General features: G+C 42.4%; 1 protein-coding gene across 2 annotated transcripts in view; it reads left to right on the forward strand.

Annotated features, from left to right (window-relative positions):
• taok2b (TAO kinase 2b) overlaps window positions 1–16,639 on the forward strand; it is a 31,399-nt gene that overhangs the window by 5,382 nt on the left and 9,378 nt on the right. Inside the window, exons 3-17 of one of the 2 annotated variants that reach the window (XM_026162931.1) lie at window positions 1,328–1,399; window positions 1,487–1,588; window positions 3,688–3,733; window positions 3,833–3,929; window positions 4,190–4,303; window positions 5,391–5,482; window positions 5,601–5,694; window positions 6,184–6,265; window positions 6,652–6,819; window positions 7,840–8,046; window positions 8,533–8,741; window positions 8,912–9,089; window positions 9,384–9,512; window positions 9,661–9,864; window positions 13,573–13,812. In XM_026162931.1, the coding sequence (XP_026018716.1) occupies window positions 1,328–1,399; window positions 1,487–1,588; window positions 3,688–3,733; window positions 3,833–3,929; window positions 4,190–4,303; window positions 5,391–5,482; window positions 5,601–5,694; window positions 6,184–6,265; window positions 6,652–6,819; window positions 7,840–8,046; window positions 8,533–8,741; window positions 8,912–9,089; window positions 9,384–9,512; window positions 9,661–9,864; window positions 13,573–13,812 (2,034 nt within the window). Of the gene's footprint in view, window positions 1–1,327; window positions 1,400–1,486; window positions 1,589–3,687; window positions 3,734–3,832; window positions 3,930–4,189; window positions 4,304–5,390; window positions 5,483–5,600; window positions 5,695–6,183; window positions 6,266–6,651; window positions 6,820–7,839; window positions 8,047–8,532; window positions 8,742–8,911; window positions 9,090–9,383; window positions 9,513–9,660; window positions 9,865–13,572; window positions 15,772–16,639 lie in introns of those variants that run through there. The other variant, XM_026162930.1, reaches the window with a different exon arrangement.

The raw sequence follows: 16,639 nt of genomic DNA on the forward strand, positions 1-16,639 counted from the left end.
TTGTCAGCTCTGCAACAGAGTTGTAGGTGTGTAGTTATGTTCGTTTGAATTCAGTAGTAGGAAAATGTTCAGGTATGTGTTTTTAACATGCAGCTTACCTGAAGGCATATAAACATGGGGACAGGCTACGGACAAATAACGCTGACTGAGTACGCTGAAAATCGGTTTTTGAATTCTGGAGTTTGGATGATATTTTAGTTTTCAGTCACACACTGACTCAGTCATCTGGCAAACTTTAAAAAGTGCTCTGCTTGTTATAAATTTAAGACTGCAGTCTCTGAGTAGTTAGCATGGTGTTCATAATGTTGTATACAGCTGTTCTTCACTGAATTTATATAATGTAAGCATGAGAATGCAGGTGAAATGAAAATCATTACCTTTGTATATATATTATCGTCTTATTAATGTCTAATTATTTCTCTGGCTTTGTTTTTCTTCTTATGTAAGTTGATCAGTGTTTTGGCGCCATAGACAACAGTGTAGGCTCAGTTCTTCCTGCATATAAACCATTTCAGCGCCCACCTGAGAGGTTATTACTTCCCTCATAGGAAGTTACTATAAATAAAAGATCTTACTAAGTAAGGTAACATGACTCATTACCTAAACTACATGCAGGCCAGTCGTGCTTATGTGCATAGGCGCATTTTAAACAACAAAAACCTGGACAGGCAAAATTTTCATAGCGTAATTTAAAAAAAATTTCATACTTTGATTTTTGCATTGTTTTTTGGGGAGATTTCACTTGGTTCAAATGTAATTACTGCTATAAATCTTGCTGAAGTCGGAGTGATTGATGCTAAGAAAAGCTAAGCGCAGCAAAGAAGAATAGCTGACAGATGGCGGTACTTCTATTAAGAGCACAAGCTGGATAAACCTGTCGACTGAAGATGAAAGAAGAAGGAAAAAGTAAAAACACAGTGCAAGTCGGGGAAGGAGAACAACTTTTCAGAGCAGGATAAAAGTCCCTGTTTAATGAAGGGTGAAAAGCAGCCAGTCATGGATGAAGGGATGATAGGAGGGCAGAGGAGAAGAGGGAAGGAAGCTCTGCAGAAATGCTCGTTTTATGTAATGGCCATTTCTTTGTTGTATTTAATGTGAGGAGCATTGATGGATGTGTCTCAAGTGCTTTGTGGAATAAATGCTGCACTGATGCTCTCAGCCAGGTTTAAGTGTTTGAGTTTTGCTTGCAATTAACTTTGTGTGGAAGGAAAAGAAAACAAGGCGAGGGCGTCTGTGCTATTTAAAGAAATAGTGACAAAGATGGTTCGAGCAGCATCCAAAGCTTCAAAAAATTTACTGCATGTTGTCCTTAAATTTTCCCTACTAGGCCCACGACATCCGCACAAATGAGGTGGTGGCCATCAAGAAGATGTCCTATAGTGGCAAACAGTCCAATGAGGTAAGACCTGGCGACTCTCTAATGGCTGGTCTGCTGCAGATGTAATATCTTATGGATAGAGTGATGAAGGCTCTGCTCGTATCCTAGAAATGGCAGGATATCATCAAGGAAGTGAAGTTCCTCCAGAAACTGCGCCACCCCAACACTGTGGAGTACCGTGGCTGCTACCTGAGAGAGCACACAGCCTGGGTGAGTGTGTGCAAAAGCTGTGCTCTCATCAGTGTTGTGTTAATCAAATGAATGATTTTAAAAGTGACTTGCTTAGGAGGTCGTTAAAGATGTTAACATTCCCAGTACCACACATTTAAAAAATAAAACAAAGAATATAGTTGGGGATATTTCAGCATCCACTTTAAACACATTTCTTTTTTATGCACATATTTGGGCCACCAATGGATTGTAAAAATACACCCAAAACTTTGTCCCCTCTGCAGTATTCCTGTGTTCATTTTCACTATATTTGAAAAATGTCAAAGATGAGTAAAAGCAGTGCTCTCTCTCTCTCTCTCTCTCTCTCTCTCTCTCTCTCTCTCTATCTATCAGGAAGAGAGCAGCCTTTTGTTTCAGTGTGAATAAAAACATGAAACGTTGACCATTTGTTCTAATATTGAAACCGGTTTCTGGTACTTCCTCCTTTTTTCTGTGCAGCTTGAGGCAAGTTGCAGTTGCCACAGAGTCTGTTTGTTTCACTGTGACTGCAGGAATTAAATATAGTCTCTGGTTTCTGCAGCCAAAAAGCAGTGTTGCGTTCCAGATATCCTCAAAAGGCTCTCAGTCCCTGGAGAAAGTTGATGTGGCAAAAAACAAAAAAGCTCTAAAAATGACATCATTGTAATTAACTGGTGTGTTTTTTAACAAAACATATTAGTGCATTTCAGAAAATTAGAATGAAGTGAAAGTTTTGTTTGTTTTTTTTACATATTCATCCAAAAATTAAAGTATTAAAAGCCTTTTGTGTGAGTATGCCTTGTAGTGCATGGAAATGAGCAGCCCTTGTAATAAAACTACAATATTTTAGTATATTAGTGTTTGAACAGTGGCATTGAGTGCGTCTCTCTATATAGTTGAGTACATGTAACCACAGTTATAGAGACGACTGGACTGTTCTCCAGATGATCTCTGATACACTCCACAAGGAGGGGAAGCCGCAGGATGTTGTTGCTGAACGTCTGGCTGTTCGCAGAGTGCTCGATCACAGCATATTAATGGCATTTTGCACAAACAACAGTGATGGCTGCAGCCTCAATGGTATTGTCAAGAAAATCAATTCAAGAACTTGGGCGACTTTACAAAGAGTGGACTGAGGCTGGTGTCAGTACGTCTCCAGGAAAGCAGCTACAACTTTAGCATTCCTAATATCGAGTCACTCCTGAACCGGAGACGACATCAAAAAGGACTGGACAGCTGCTCAGTGCTTCTCTTTCCACATAAAAGTAAAATTTAAGGTCCTAAAGACTAGAGGAAGAGTAGAGAGGCACAAAATCTAAGATGCTTGAAGTCCAGTGTGAAGTTTCTGCAGTGCCATGTCATCTCCTCATGTTGGTGTCAGTTGATCCACTGTGTTATCAAGTCTACAGTCAACAAAGTCACCCACCTGGAGACTTGGAGCACTTTGTGCTTTAATTTGCTGACAAACTTTATGGAGAGAGATGGTGATTTCCTTTTCCAGCAGGATTTAGCCCCTGCTCGCAGTACAAAAACTACTAGCAAATGGTTTGCTGGCCGCAGTATTGCTGTGCCTCATTGATCATCCAGCTCATCTGACCTGAACCCCAGAGTGTCTGTGTTGTTATTGTCAAAATGAAGATGAGGACCCAAAAATACAGACAGGATGAAAGCAGCTATCAGAGCAGCCTGGGCTTCCTGTACACCATGCTGCATTAATGCAGTGATTCATGGTAACGGAGCTCCAACCACGTATAAAAATATTCTGTATGTCTGATTTTCACAAGGTATAAGTCACGATCATCAAAATTAAAACAAAAAAGGCTTAAAATGTTTCACTTTGAAGGTGTGCTGTCGTCTATAGACACCTAAATAATGTTACATTATGTGGGATGGTTAGCTTTTACATCTCATGCATACTTTGGCTCTCAGAGCTCCATTGTGAGGTGGACATGAGAACACTTTCTCGGACTCCACCTTAGTTTGACAGCAGTGTTAAAACTTTGATAAATGGGTCGAAGTCTCTGGTACAAAAAAAGCTCTTCCCGCCTAGGTCAAGTGTGACAAAGTTTTTAACACCAAGTGTACTCTTGGTTTAACACTCCACCCTGTCTCTCTTCTAGCTGGTGATGGAGTACTGCTTGGGTTCAGCTTCTGACCTTTTAGAAGGTAAGTAAGACAAATGAGTAATGACAAAACCCGTTTTACCCGTTTGAGTTTACGTTCACATAAACTGCCTGATATTCCCAAATGTCTCTCTTCACTCAGTCCACAAGAAACCGCTGCAGGAAGTGGAGATAGCTGCCATAACCCATGGTGCATTGCAGGGATTGGTGTATCTTCACTCTCACAACATGATTCACAGGTAACCCCTATTCATTTCTCACTTATCTGGATCTATTCTGCTCTCCTCCCCCACACTTCTGACAAGAGACTAAACAAATAGAGGGGAGAAAGCACAAACTGTGCTGCCTGAGATAAGCTTATGCAATGGTGCTTGTGCTTACACACTGTGCATCATGCTGCTCCCCAGCCTCCAACAATGCATTTTCTCTCAAACTGTTTTGTCTCCGTCGTGTTTTTCCTGACCCGTCATTCTCTCCTGTCTGATCGTTTCTCTCTCAGGGATGTGAAGGCCGGAAACATCTTGTTGACAGAGCCAGGTCAGGTCAAACTGGGAGACTTTGGCTCGGCCTCTATTGTCGCTCCAGCCAACTCTTTCGTGGGAACACCTTACTGGTAAAACATCAAACCAGTGTCTCACTGGCCTACTCATTGTGGATTCTCAAAGAAGCCTCAAAAACTAACCAAAATCGTGCGTGTGAAATATGATACACTAGGCGTTAAGGGGTTAAAACATACCTGTGATGTTTTGCCGTATTTTATCTTTCCTTTCTGTTCTGTTACAATCATAGAAGCTCATGTTAAAGTTCAAATACTGAGGTCAGTGTATGTATAAGTAATCTCAGGCTCTGAGCTCTCCATTTCACTGTTTTTTTCTACTCCTAGCTTTGTGTGATGTCAAAGAAAGAGGATATCCCTAAGACGATGATGTCATGTCTGTGCAGGCGAAATGAGCTTTTCAGACTGTTAGCATGGCTGTTATGTGGCGTCTATTTTGTCCACTGAGTGTAAAGGCGAGTGAGAAGCAGCAGCACTCTTAAATGAGCTTGTTTGCACATTGTAGAGGTTTCGTACATGTAAATATAGTCGAAATCTTTAAATGTTGTCATTAACTTGCGTGTGTTGATTTTGTAAAATCAGATATATTTCCTCCGATGTTGACAATTTAAATATTCATTAATATCTAGCGTACTGCTGGTGTCTAGATAAACTATAGTCTCTAATCATGCGGGTAACGTGCTTTAATTTGCATTGAACCTAAGATAGCTGACTAAACGCTGCTCACATTTGTGAAGCAAGGTGTGGCCACCCAAATGTCACATTCAAATTCATTCAAAGCAGGCAGAGTACAGTTCACACTGGGAAAAACTTTGATCTGTAGAATGAGCATGTGTTTAATTTTAAGTTGTTAATTTAAAAACAAAGGTTATTCTGCCACCGAATTTTTCCTTTCCAATCTTTTCAAGTGTATTTGAGGAGGTTAAATCACCAAGTAGTTTACTCCTACTTCTCACCGTTCAGCAGCCAGAATTATTTGTTGTTACTCTACATGAGCATAAAGCTAACGCTGCCTGTTTAGGTGGGGCAGATGCTGGAAACAACAGTGAGCCACCAGGTGCCATTGTGTGCTGGATCAAAGGAAGAGGGCTGGAAATGGCTGAATTACTGCTGATGTGTTGTTGTTGTTGTTTCCTCCACCCAGGATGGCCCCTGAGGTGATCTTAGCCATGGATGAGGGTCAGTACGACGGGAAGGTGGATGTGTGGTCACTTGGCATCACCTGCATAGAGCTGGGTAAGAGATGGCCATACAGTGCTCCACAAGTGTCTCTCTTTGTGTTCACAAAGCTGAAAGTGTTCTTTGTCTGCCTCTCCTTCTCTGTCACGCTATGTCGTGCTTTGTGATTCTGCAGCGGAAAGGAAGCCTCCTCTGTTCAACATGAATGCTATGAGTGCCTTATACCACATCGCCCAGAATGAGAGCCCTGTGTTGCAGTCTAATCACTGGTGAGAGACGAAGCTTTGCAACAGACCTGTGTCTTTCTGTCATTTATTTCACAATTAGTTTTGTGTGTGTGTGTGTGTGTGTGTGTGTGTGTGTGTGTGTGTGTGTACGTACACATACACATAAATAAAAAAAAATAGGTTTCATAAAAATGACTTGTTATTAAGGCTTTTTGAACATGGGGATGAACTCACACTTTGAGTTTGCTGCCATGCTTATAGATCAGTGTTTAAATTGTTACATTATTTGAATCATCTCAGGTAACTGTGGACAAACCCTTCAGTATTTCTCATGGGACACTTACTGCTGTTTTTTAACCAGTTTGTCTCCACATCAGGACATTTTTAATGCTTTCTGAGTTTTAATTGAGCTAACAAATCTCTCAAGCCGCTTTAACGGACTATAACATAATTAAGATTATTATATGTGTAATAATGCAGTATGCATTGCTTAAATTATATGTATAATCATGACGTTTTGGAAATTTTCAGGTCGGATTATTTCCGCAATTTCGTGGACTCCTGTTTGCAGAAGATCGCCCAGGACAGACCTACCTCTGATGTGCTGCTCAAGGTACAAACAGCCGTGTGATTAATCTTTAACTGAGAGAATAGAATGAAATATATTTTCTTCTATTTCTAGCAGTTTCTTTTCAGCTTGTTGTTTTTGGACAAATAATGAAATTTGTGCTTTAAATTCCAAACAGATTTTTAGGCTTGAAGGAAAACACTGAGTGAAGGTTCAGTGTGCAAGCAAATAATCACCAAGAAGGTTTTTTTCTGTTGTTGTATTTTTTTTTCTTTTTTGTTTTGTTTTTTAAATGAAAAACAATGATTTTATTTTACTTGGATGTATAATTTTGGTGATGGGCATGTCTATGTATTTTTAACTGTCAGACTGAGGTATTTCATCCTGTCACTGTCCATCTCACCCCTTCTTTCAACCCTCCATCCACCCAGCACCATTTCCTATGCAGAGAGCGTCCCATGACAGTTGTGATGGACCTGATTGCACGGACCAAGGATGCTGTTCGTGAGCTGGACAACCTTCAGTACCGGAAGATGAAGAAAATCCTCTTTCATGAGGCGCACAATGGTCCCGCACCTGAAGGAGGCGATGAGGAAGAGGTAAGAAAGGGTGATGACGTATCAACCCTGTAATGCTTTTATCCTATTTTATTTTATTTAAACAAGCCTCTAATATTGATAAGTGGACAGTTTTCTTTTCTTATTAGTGAAACCACAGAGAGTGTTTGGGCCCAGAAATGGCTAATGACATCAGACAGGCACATAACATGAGAACAGCTGCTTCATATGTGAAAGGGGATTAAGAAAGCTGAAACATGAAAGTACAATTAACAAATACCAAGCAGCACTCTTTGGGGTCATCTCTTCATTTAAGCTCGCTTTAAATATTTGAGTTCGTCTCCTGATTTTTTTTTTTTTTGTAAAATTAAAAAAGAAAGCGCTTCTGTCAAGAGACATGTGACGATGTTTTGTTTTGGATTTGCTTCATATAAACTGCTGCTGTTTATATTGCATTGCAATTGTAAATAAAGCCAGAGTCCAATGGTAATTATTTAATCCACAAATGAGAAAATGGGGCAAATGGTGATGATATTTTGCAGTTTTATTTATTTATTTTAAACAGAATCTCATAGAAACAGGATTGGCCCAGCATAACGCAGTAATGTTGACAGAGCAAATAAGAGTCTTGAAACATGAACAATTGTACTCATGCACACAAAGCGCATGAATGTGTCTGCTTCTACTGAAAACCTGCTTTAAAGGCCTATTCTTGTCTGCAGTTGAGGTAAATACAGGCACTGGTTACTATAAGAATAAAGACGTAAGGTAAATAAGACCCTTTTGTCCTCATACAAAGACTTTTTTATCTATTTAATTCTTTGATGGCCGTTTAAACAAAAGTAAATGAAAGAATAGCGACTGTGGTTCAATCTATCAGACCTGCATTTGTTTGGGATGTTTAAATATGTTTGCTCAGTATCATTTTTTTTTTTCTTTAATACAGTCCCACTGAGCAAATGACCCTCAATCACAGACTCCATTTGTTATTTGTTATTTTTTATTTTTTTTAGAGCTTTGTCATTATTTTAGCAAAAACTTGCTTTATTTTTTCCCCTCCAGGATGTGGAGCAGTACATGCTGCGCACCGGCACAGTCAACAGCATGGAGAGCTCTCACTCTCTGCCATCCATGTCCATCAGCGCCAGCTCCCAGAGTAGCTCGGTCAACAGTCTGGCAGACGGCTCTGATGACAGTGGGGAGATGGCCATGATGCAGGAGGGAGAGCACACCGTCACCTCCAATAGCTCCGTCCTGCACAAGCCGCTGGTCAGTCCACGTGTTATCAATCACTCACCTGGATAAGCTGGTGACCCATATGCTGAAGGGTACTTGGGGCTTGTTTGGGGCCCCCCCAAACTCAGGCTTGCAGTGTTAAGTGTGAGTCTGGTGTGTATCTGCTGAGAGACGTGTAACTTTCAGGCTAAAAGCATCGAGTGATACTTATAGTTGGGCTATTTTACCTTTTTATTGTAGTTTAGATGAGCCAAAGGAGAAGCTGTTTTATAAGCGCAATCTGGTGCCACCTACAGGAAAAGGAAGGCAAAAGCAGGACCAGATGCACAGCAGATTGGCAGTGTGACACCTACAAAACAAATGCCTGGTAGCAGACTTGCTAAGCGCGCAGCCTCCTGGGAGTTTTTGCATTGGCAATAATTAGTTTCATTTATTTGAAGCGGTAGGATGACATTGAGTTGAGATAAAACTTTGCATTTGTAGCCACCTTTAATTGCTCTAATTTTCTCCACCTTGTAGAGCCATGACAACATCTATGACGATCCCTATCAGCCAGAGGTTGATTCTCAGCGAGAAGCTGCATCTGCTGGTGGTGGAGGAGGAGGGGGGGGAGGGGGCAGACGTCGACGAGGCCGAGACCATTTTGCCACCATCAGGACCGCCTCACTGGTCACCCGTCAGATCCAGGAACACGAGCAGGGCTCTGCACTGAGAGAGCAGATGTCCGGGTGAGGTCACAGTCGTGAATTGTTGATGGTGTTACGGGACAATCAAAACAAGTGTATTTGCACATGTTTTTGAACTTTATACAAATAAAAGAAAACAAAGGGCTTCAAATGCTTAGTTAAGTAATGCTTGGTGATTATTAGCCATTAGGTAACCGTGTTTCTCCTCACAGGTATAAGCGAATGCGGCGTCAGCACCAGAAGCAGCTGATGGGCCTGGAGAACAAGCTGAAGGCCGAGATGGACGAACATCAGCTGAGATTGGACAAAGAGCTGGAGAATTTGAGGAACAGCTTCTCAGTGGAAGGAGAAAAACTCACCAAGAAGCACCAGGGTATCCTGGAGAAAGAGGTGAGCGAGGATCACAGAGAAATATAATAAATTCAAATATACGTGATGAATATCAAACAACAGTGTGTGGTTCTGATACTCACTATGTTGTTAGTCTTGCTAATATTAGTCAATACTTTCACATTGCTCAGTGTACACATGCCTGCTTCATATGAAGTTGATGATCTTTCCAAAGTGTAGCAGCCACTGAGAAGTCTTCGTTCTCTCACCAGCATACAGAGAGTTGTCTCAGTAAGAGCACTGATAAGACTCAATATCACTAATTGTGAATGTTTTTGGGCTTTTATCCTCCAGGGAAAGGCAGTCGTGTCGGAGGAGAAGAAGTTCCAGCAACACATTCTGACGCAGCAAAAGAAGGAGCTGACCGGCCTGCTGGATTCCCAGAAACGACAGTATCGCCAGCGCAAAGAGCAGCTCAAAGAGGTGCCTCTGAGTTTTGTCATATTATGTTTCAACAAATATATGAGTGTCTTCTTTTTCATCACTCCACTTGCAATCGGTTCATTTTGACGGGTAAGTATAATGCTGCACAAACGGCGAGCCGAGCTAAACGCTGCTGTTATTCTTCAAGGAACTGAACGAGAATCAGTCAACGCCAAAGCGGGAGAAGCAGGAGTGGTTGGTGCATCAGAAGGAGTGCCTGCAGCAGCGGCAGGCTGAGGAAGAGGCGGGTCTGCTGCGGAGGCAGAGGCAGTATTATGAGGTGCAGTGTCGCCAGTACAAGAGGAAGATGCTGCTGTCACGCCACAACCTGGAGCAGGACCTGCTCAGAGAGGTACTGTTCTTAGTCCTTTGAAGCACATTAATATCATTTTTATTTTGATATTGTTTTATAATATTTATAAATGTTAAGACTTTTGCAATTCATTTTGTCATCTATGTGTAACAGTAATGCACAAGCAAAATATTAATGGCTTGGAAAATTAGGTGCACTCAAAAGTTGTTGCAAAAGTTTTGCATGTAGTGGTCTTTTATTTGGGAACACTAAGGTTTATACCTAATATCTAGAGAAGGATTTATTTTTTATATATACAGTGGGGCAAAAAAGTATTTAGTCAGCCACCGATTGTGCAAGTTCCCCCACTAAAATGATGACAGAGGTCAGTAACTTGCACCAGAGGTACACTTCAACTGTGAGAGACAGAATGTGAAAAAAAATCCATGAATTCACATGGTAGGATTTGTAAAGAATTTATTCGTAAATTAGGGTGGAAAATAAGTATTTGGTCACCTCAAACAAGGAAAATCTCTGGCTCTCACAGACCTGTAACGTCTTCTGTAAGAAGCTTTTCTGTCCCCCACTCGTTACCTGTATGAATGGCACCTGTTTGAACTCATCATCTGTATAAAAGACACCTGTCCACAGCCTCAAACAGTCAGACTCCAAACTCCGCCATGGCCAAGACCAAAGAGCTTTTGAAGGACACCAGGAAAAGTATTGTAGACCTGCACCAGACTGGGAAGAGTGAATCTACAATAGGCAAGCAGCTTGGTGTGAAAAAAATCAACTGTGGGAGCAATCATCAGAAAATGGAAGACATACAAGACCACTGATAATCTCCCTCGATCTGGGGCTCCACGCAAGATCTCATCCCGTGGGGTCAAAATGATCATGAGAACGGTGAGCAAAGATCCCAGAACCACACGGGGGGACCTGGTGAATGACCTGCAGAGAGCTGGGACCAAAGTAACAAAGGTCACCATCAGTAACACACTACAACGGCAGGGAATCAAATCCCGCAGTGCCAGACGTGTTCCGCTGCTGAAGCCAGTGCATGTCCAGGCCCGTCTGAAGTTTGCCAGAGAGCACATGGATGACACAGCAGAGGATTGGGAGAATGTCATGTGGTCAGATGAAACCAAAGTAGAACTTTTTGGTATAAACTCAACTCGTCGTGTTTGGAGGAAGAAGAATACTGAGTTGCATCCCAAGAACACCATACCTACTGTGAAGCATGGGGGTGGAAACATCATGCTATGGGGCTGTTTTTCTGCCAAGGGGACAGGACGACTGATCCGTGTTAAGGACAGAATGAATGGGGCCATGTATCGTGAGATTTTGAGCCAAAACCTCCTTCCATCAGTGAGAACTTTGAAGATGAAACGAGGCTGGGTCTTCCAACATGACAATGATCCAAAACACACCGCCCGGGCAACAAAGGAGTGGCTCCGTAAGAAGCATTTGAAAGTCCTGGAGTGGCCTAGCCAGTCTCCAGACCTCAACCCCATAGAAAATCTGTGGCGGGAGTTGAAAGTCGGTGTTGCTCGGCGACAGCCCCAAAACATCACTGCTCTCGAGAAGATCTGCATGGAGGAATGGGCCAAAATACCAGCTACTGTGTGTGCAAACCTGGTAAAGACCTATAGTAAACGTTTGACCTCTGTTATTGCCAACAAAGGTTATGTTACAAAGTATTGAGTTGTATTTTTGTTATTGACCAAATACTTATTTTCCACCCTGATTTACGAATAAATTCTTTACAAATCCTACCATGTGGATTCATGGATTTTTTTTTTTCACATTCTGTCTCTCACAGTTGAAGTGTACCTCTGGTGCAAATTACTGACCTCTGTCATCATTTTAGTGGGGGAACATGCACAATCGGTGGCTGACTAAATACTTTTTTGCCCGTGTGTGTGTGTGTGTGTGTAGACATATACAAATACACTTTATTAACTGAGCAAGTGTGAGCACATCTAAAAAGTTTTGTCAGTTTGCTGAAGCATTCAGATGTTTAACACAATGCCACGTAGGAAACACAACAACAATCTTAACCCTTTAAAACGGGTCGGAGCGGGCACGCTCCGTTTTGCGCAACTACTTTTAAATCCCGGTAGCTCTGCAACCACGTAAGCTAGCGCAATAATGTTTTTTTTGCATATGAAACCGGAGGAGTTGTACTTACATCTTATGCCATCAGCTTGTCCTCGGTCACGGTTTCCTTCCACATATAGCTTTGCAAAAACTGCATAAAAAGCATTTGCAGGAACAAAAACATAATATTCCAGAAACACGCTTTGCCGATCCGATCGGCTGTTTGTAACACTTCCTACGTCCATCAGCGCGAACTATCGCATGTCCGCCATGTCCTGCCCGAAACCGGAAGTGACGTCATTTTGCGGAAATGTAGTTTTTTACCATCAGGGCCTCGTGAGCTTATACTGGTGTTTTTAAAAGTTATGTTTGACTTTATGACTTTCTGTGTCGTTTCTGGGACGCTTAGGACTCATATTGCACTGCTGGAAATAGTTTATTTTGATGCATATGATGCTTTTTTGCAAATTTACACTATAATATTTATTTTCGTTTTTCCTGCAGTATATAAAAATTGGTGTATTTCAAAAATAAAACTATGAAGACACTCAAAATAAATTTTCTGTGGTGGGAAACTATTTTGTGCAACTTTTTTGTATTTAAAGTTTTGAGGGATAAACCTCTTAAACTTCTCTAACTAGAAATATATGTTAAAAAAACGATTTTCAAATTTTTTTTTTTTTTTTAGTTTATTGCAATTTATGTAATTACTATGCACTTAATGCAGACATATTATTAAAATTTGGGCTATAATGTTGTATTGATGTATATCAAATTGAAATGCTCCAAAAAATGGCTCTACAGCATGTAAAAATATAAAGTAAGCTCTGGTGGACTTGGTTCTATGGTAGGTCTTAAAGGGTTAAAGAAGTAAATGTTGCTGCCATCAGTCTGGGAAGGGTTAGAAGGCAATCTCCAAACAACCTGCATCCATCGCTCTACAGTGAGTGAAAAACATTGTTCCCAGGACTGGACGCCCCGATAAATTCATCCCAAAGTCAAACTGCAGTATTTAGAGGGAGTGCAAAAAACCATCTCAGACTCTTCAGGTCTCAGTTAGTATCAAGTATTAAGTTCATGACAGTACAATTAGAAAAAGACAAACATGTATGACTTTTTTGGAAGAGATTTCAGGAGAAGGCTTCTTCTTTCTAAAAAGAACATGGCAGCAAAGCTTTGGCTTGAAAAGCAGCATCAGAATAAACTACAAGACTTCTGGAAAGTGAGACTAAAGTGGACGTGTTTTGCACGGCACTACATTTGGAGAAAAGCCAACAGCACAAACACCTCATACTAGCATATGATTTGGACTCGTTTTTCAGCGACAGGATCTCAGTACCTGCAGTCACTGAGTCATGAACTCCTGTGTATCTCTAAGTATTCTAGAGTCAGATGAGTCCGTCTGTCTGACAAGCTTGGCTGAAACTGGTTCATGCAACAGGACAATGATCCCACGCACAGCAGCAAATCTACAACAGTATGGCTGAAAAAGAAAATAATTTTTTTGTTTGTTTTTTTTAAATAAATGACCTATAAATTCATACTTTTTAATAATTGTAGCTTGATACAAGATATCCTTTGGTGGCTATTGCAGGTTTCTGTCCTCCCAGTATTACAAATCACCTTCTGCATCTTTTGTTTGTTTTTTTTCTTCTTCTCCTTCTTCAGGATCTGAACAAAAAGCAGACTCTGAAGGACTTGGAGTGTGCCATGCTGCTGCGTCACCACGAATCCACCCAGGAGCTGGAGTTCCGCCAGCTGAGTTTGGTGCAGCGTACGCGGGCCGAGCTGATCCGCACGCAACACCAGACGGAGCTCACCAACCAGATGGAGTATAACAAGAGGCGTGAGCAAGAGCTGCGTCAGAAACACGCCGTGGAGGTCCGCCAACAGCCCAAGAGCCTCAAAGTGAGTGACAGCACCCAGAGCCAGGGGTCTCCCGAGGAGGGAAAGAGCGAGCCGACAGAGGGGCCGAGCGGCAGCTGGGACAGCGAGGGAGGGGGGGAGGAGCTAGAGGAAGAAAAGGAGAGCGAGGTGGCGGCGAAGGAGGTGTATGATGTTGGGGATGAGCTTGATGGAGTAGTAGATGATGAAGATGAAGTTTTTAGCAGAGGGGTAGATGAGGTGGAGGGTGTGCGTGTCGCTGTGGCTGAGGGGAAGGACGAGGTAGACGAGGAGGGAAGTAAATCAGAAGATGTAGTTGAGTGGAAAGTCGGTGAAGAGGAGACAGAAGTCAGGGAAGTAGAAGGAGTGCAGTGGGAGTACGAAGAGGATCATGGTAACTCTGCACGCATAGAGACCGAAGAAGAAGAAGAAGAAGAGGGCAGGGGTGTAGCTGACGGTTGTCCGTCGGAGCTCATCTTGTCCTCGTCCCCAGAAAAGAGGCGGCTGCGTGAGCGAGACATCGATGAGCTGTCAGAGTTTTACTTCCCTGACGCCTCTGAGGAGCTGGAGCCCATACCCGTCTCACCCCCACCCGCACCCCCTGCCCAGACTTCTCTCCCCTCACTCTTCTCTCACGGCATCTGCCTCCTCCTCTCCCTCTCTGTCGCTGCGCAGCCTTCCAACCTCACTTTGCTGCTGCTCTCCATCTTCCTCCTCTCCCTCCGCCGCTCTCCACCCCTGCCCTCGGTGGCATCCGTTCTCCTCTCTGCTGAGCTCGCCTTCTTGGCGCTCTTCTTCTCGTACCTTTTCCTTCGTTCCTGCTGTTCTCTGTCGCTTTCCACCTACCTGACTCTCAGCCTCTGGGCCAATGGCCTCTTCAGTTTAGGGCTCTCCATCAGTTTGGGGATTTATTACATCCCCATTATTTTCATCTCAGCCTCCTTCCTCAGCTCTCCCTCCATTTTCCTTTCCCTCTATTTGATCGTGGTCCTGATTGTCAGGCCAGCCCGTGATTTCTTCCAGCTCGCGCCCCGCAAAGTCAACCGCCTCTGCATGCGCGTCCTCTTCCGCCTGCCTCGGCCACTGTTTGCCATGTGCCAGTCGGTGCTGGGCGGTATGGCTGAGCGTAACCTTTATGAGATGTTTCCTAAAGCAGGCCGCAACTGGGGCGTTCGCCAGTCCAAAATCCCAGTTCCACTAAAGAGCCTGGCCTTGGAGTATCAGGCTCAATGCAGGAGCACCTCTCTTGTAGCCAAGGGCCTGCTGTGGGTGAAGCGTTTCGGCAGACGCCCCCTCGGCATCTTGGCAGATCTAGCTAACTCGGTAGTGCTAAAACTAGCCCGGCAGGTCGTTAAAAAGCTGCCGCTCAGGGTCAGGATAAAACTCCAAACCCTTGGCATCTTGAAAAAGGAAATTCCAAGCAGGTTACCGCGCCTGCTGCCCCGGGAGGTCAGAGAGAGGAGACAGAGGGAGAGGAGGAGGAGAGAGAGGGAGAGACAGAGGAGGGAAGAGAGGGAGAGGATGTTTCGTGAGGAGACGAGGTGGGAGTGTGGATTGAGACGAACTTCATCGGGACGGTTTGTCAAGGGGAAAATTCGGCCGTGGAGATAGCAAGAGTGAGACATGTCGGGAACATTTTGGTGTGAGATTGTGTGAATGTGTGTGTGCGAGCGTGCGTGTGTGTGCACGCCATTGTGCAGCCATTCATTGCGTGTTTGGGCCACATTGTCTCCTTTGTTACTCAAACTGGTCACATTTTTAAAGATGAGCCGTATTTAACCCACACACTCGTATGCACACAGAGGTTTGTGTGCGCTGGCTCCAGAAGCGTGTGTGTGTGCGCACGCACATAACAAGCCATATTACTGAATGAGCTGGCTCGAGCAACTTGAACAAGCTGTCGAACCCACAGTTGCTGAATGAAACCCAGTGAAGTTTTAATATTTCATTATTTTTGCTTTTTGTAAAAGTTCCTTTAGAAGTTTCTTTAATTTTTATTATTTTGCTCTTAATTTGTAAGACAGATATTTTTTTTTATGGTTATTTTTGAGACCGTTTTTTGTGCAATCTTTTGTTCTTCTTCATAGTTGTCTTACTTCACAGGGTGCGCTGTTTCCTCAGTGCTTCGAACAAATATTAGAGTGTTATGTAGCTCAACGGCTGTAATATCTCTCCCCAAAGCACAAAGTACTGTGAAAATGAAAGATCGTCAATGATTTCACTAACATCAGCCTGAACACTAGCTCTCAGCCGACTGAAAAGTGCAATAAACCGCTGAGTGGTGACGTCTCGGACCATTGTGAGAGCAGAGAGGAATAATTATTAATATTTTGGTCTTAAATGATTAAGTATGGGGCCATTTAGCTGGAACAAAAAACATATTCAGTTGATCTAGAATACGTTTATACATTATTATTATTATTATTATTATTATTATTATTATAATACATGCAGCTAGTGAATACATCATCTAGATTCTAGTTGGATATTATGACTATTATGTTTTATTGCATGTTGTGCAATAATCTTGTTATGATTTACCATGTAAACATTTCGCTCGTAGTAATGGAATAAGAAGTGCCTGCTTTCAAGAGTCTGTTGTGAAGTGATATCCTAAATCTATAGCGGAAACATGAGGAATCAGGATAATCAGGATATGTTTTTGCATAGTGAAAGTATAAGAAACTGTTTAATATTTCAATGTAACTCATTTAATATGAAGCCATATAGACAATCTTTTGAGGTAGAATTATAGTAAAAAGATTGAAACTACTGAATGTGAAAAATGAGGCTGAGCAGGTCGAATGAAGAGAAGGCAGATATCTGATTCTATCAATATTTTGTTTTGCAC

This window comes from Astatotilapia calliptera, chromosome 3 (assembly GCF_900246225.1).
Source record: "Astatotilapia calliptera chromosome 3, fAstCal1.2, whole genome shotgun sequence".
NCBI classification, from domain to species: Eukaryota; Metazoa; Chordata; class Actinopteri; order Cichliformes; family Cichlidae; genus Astatotilapia; species Astatotilapia calliptera.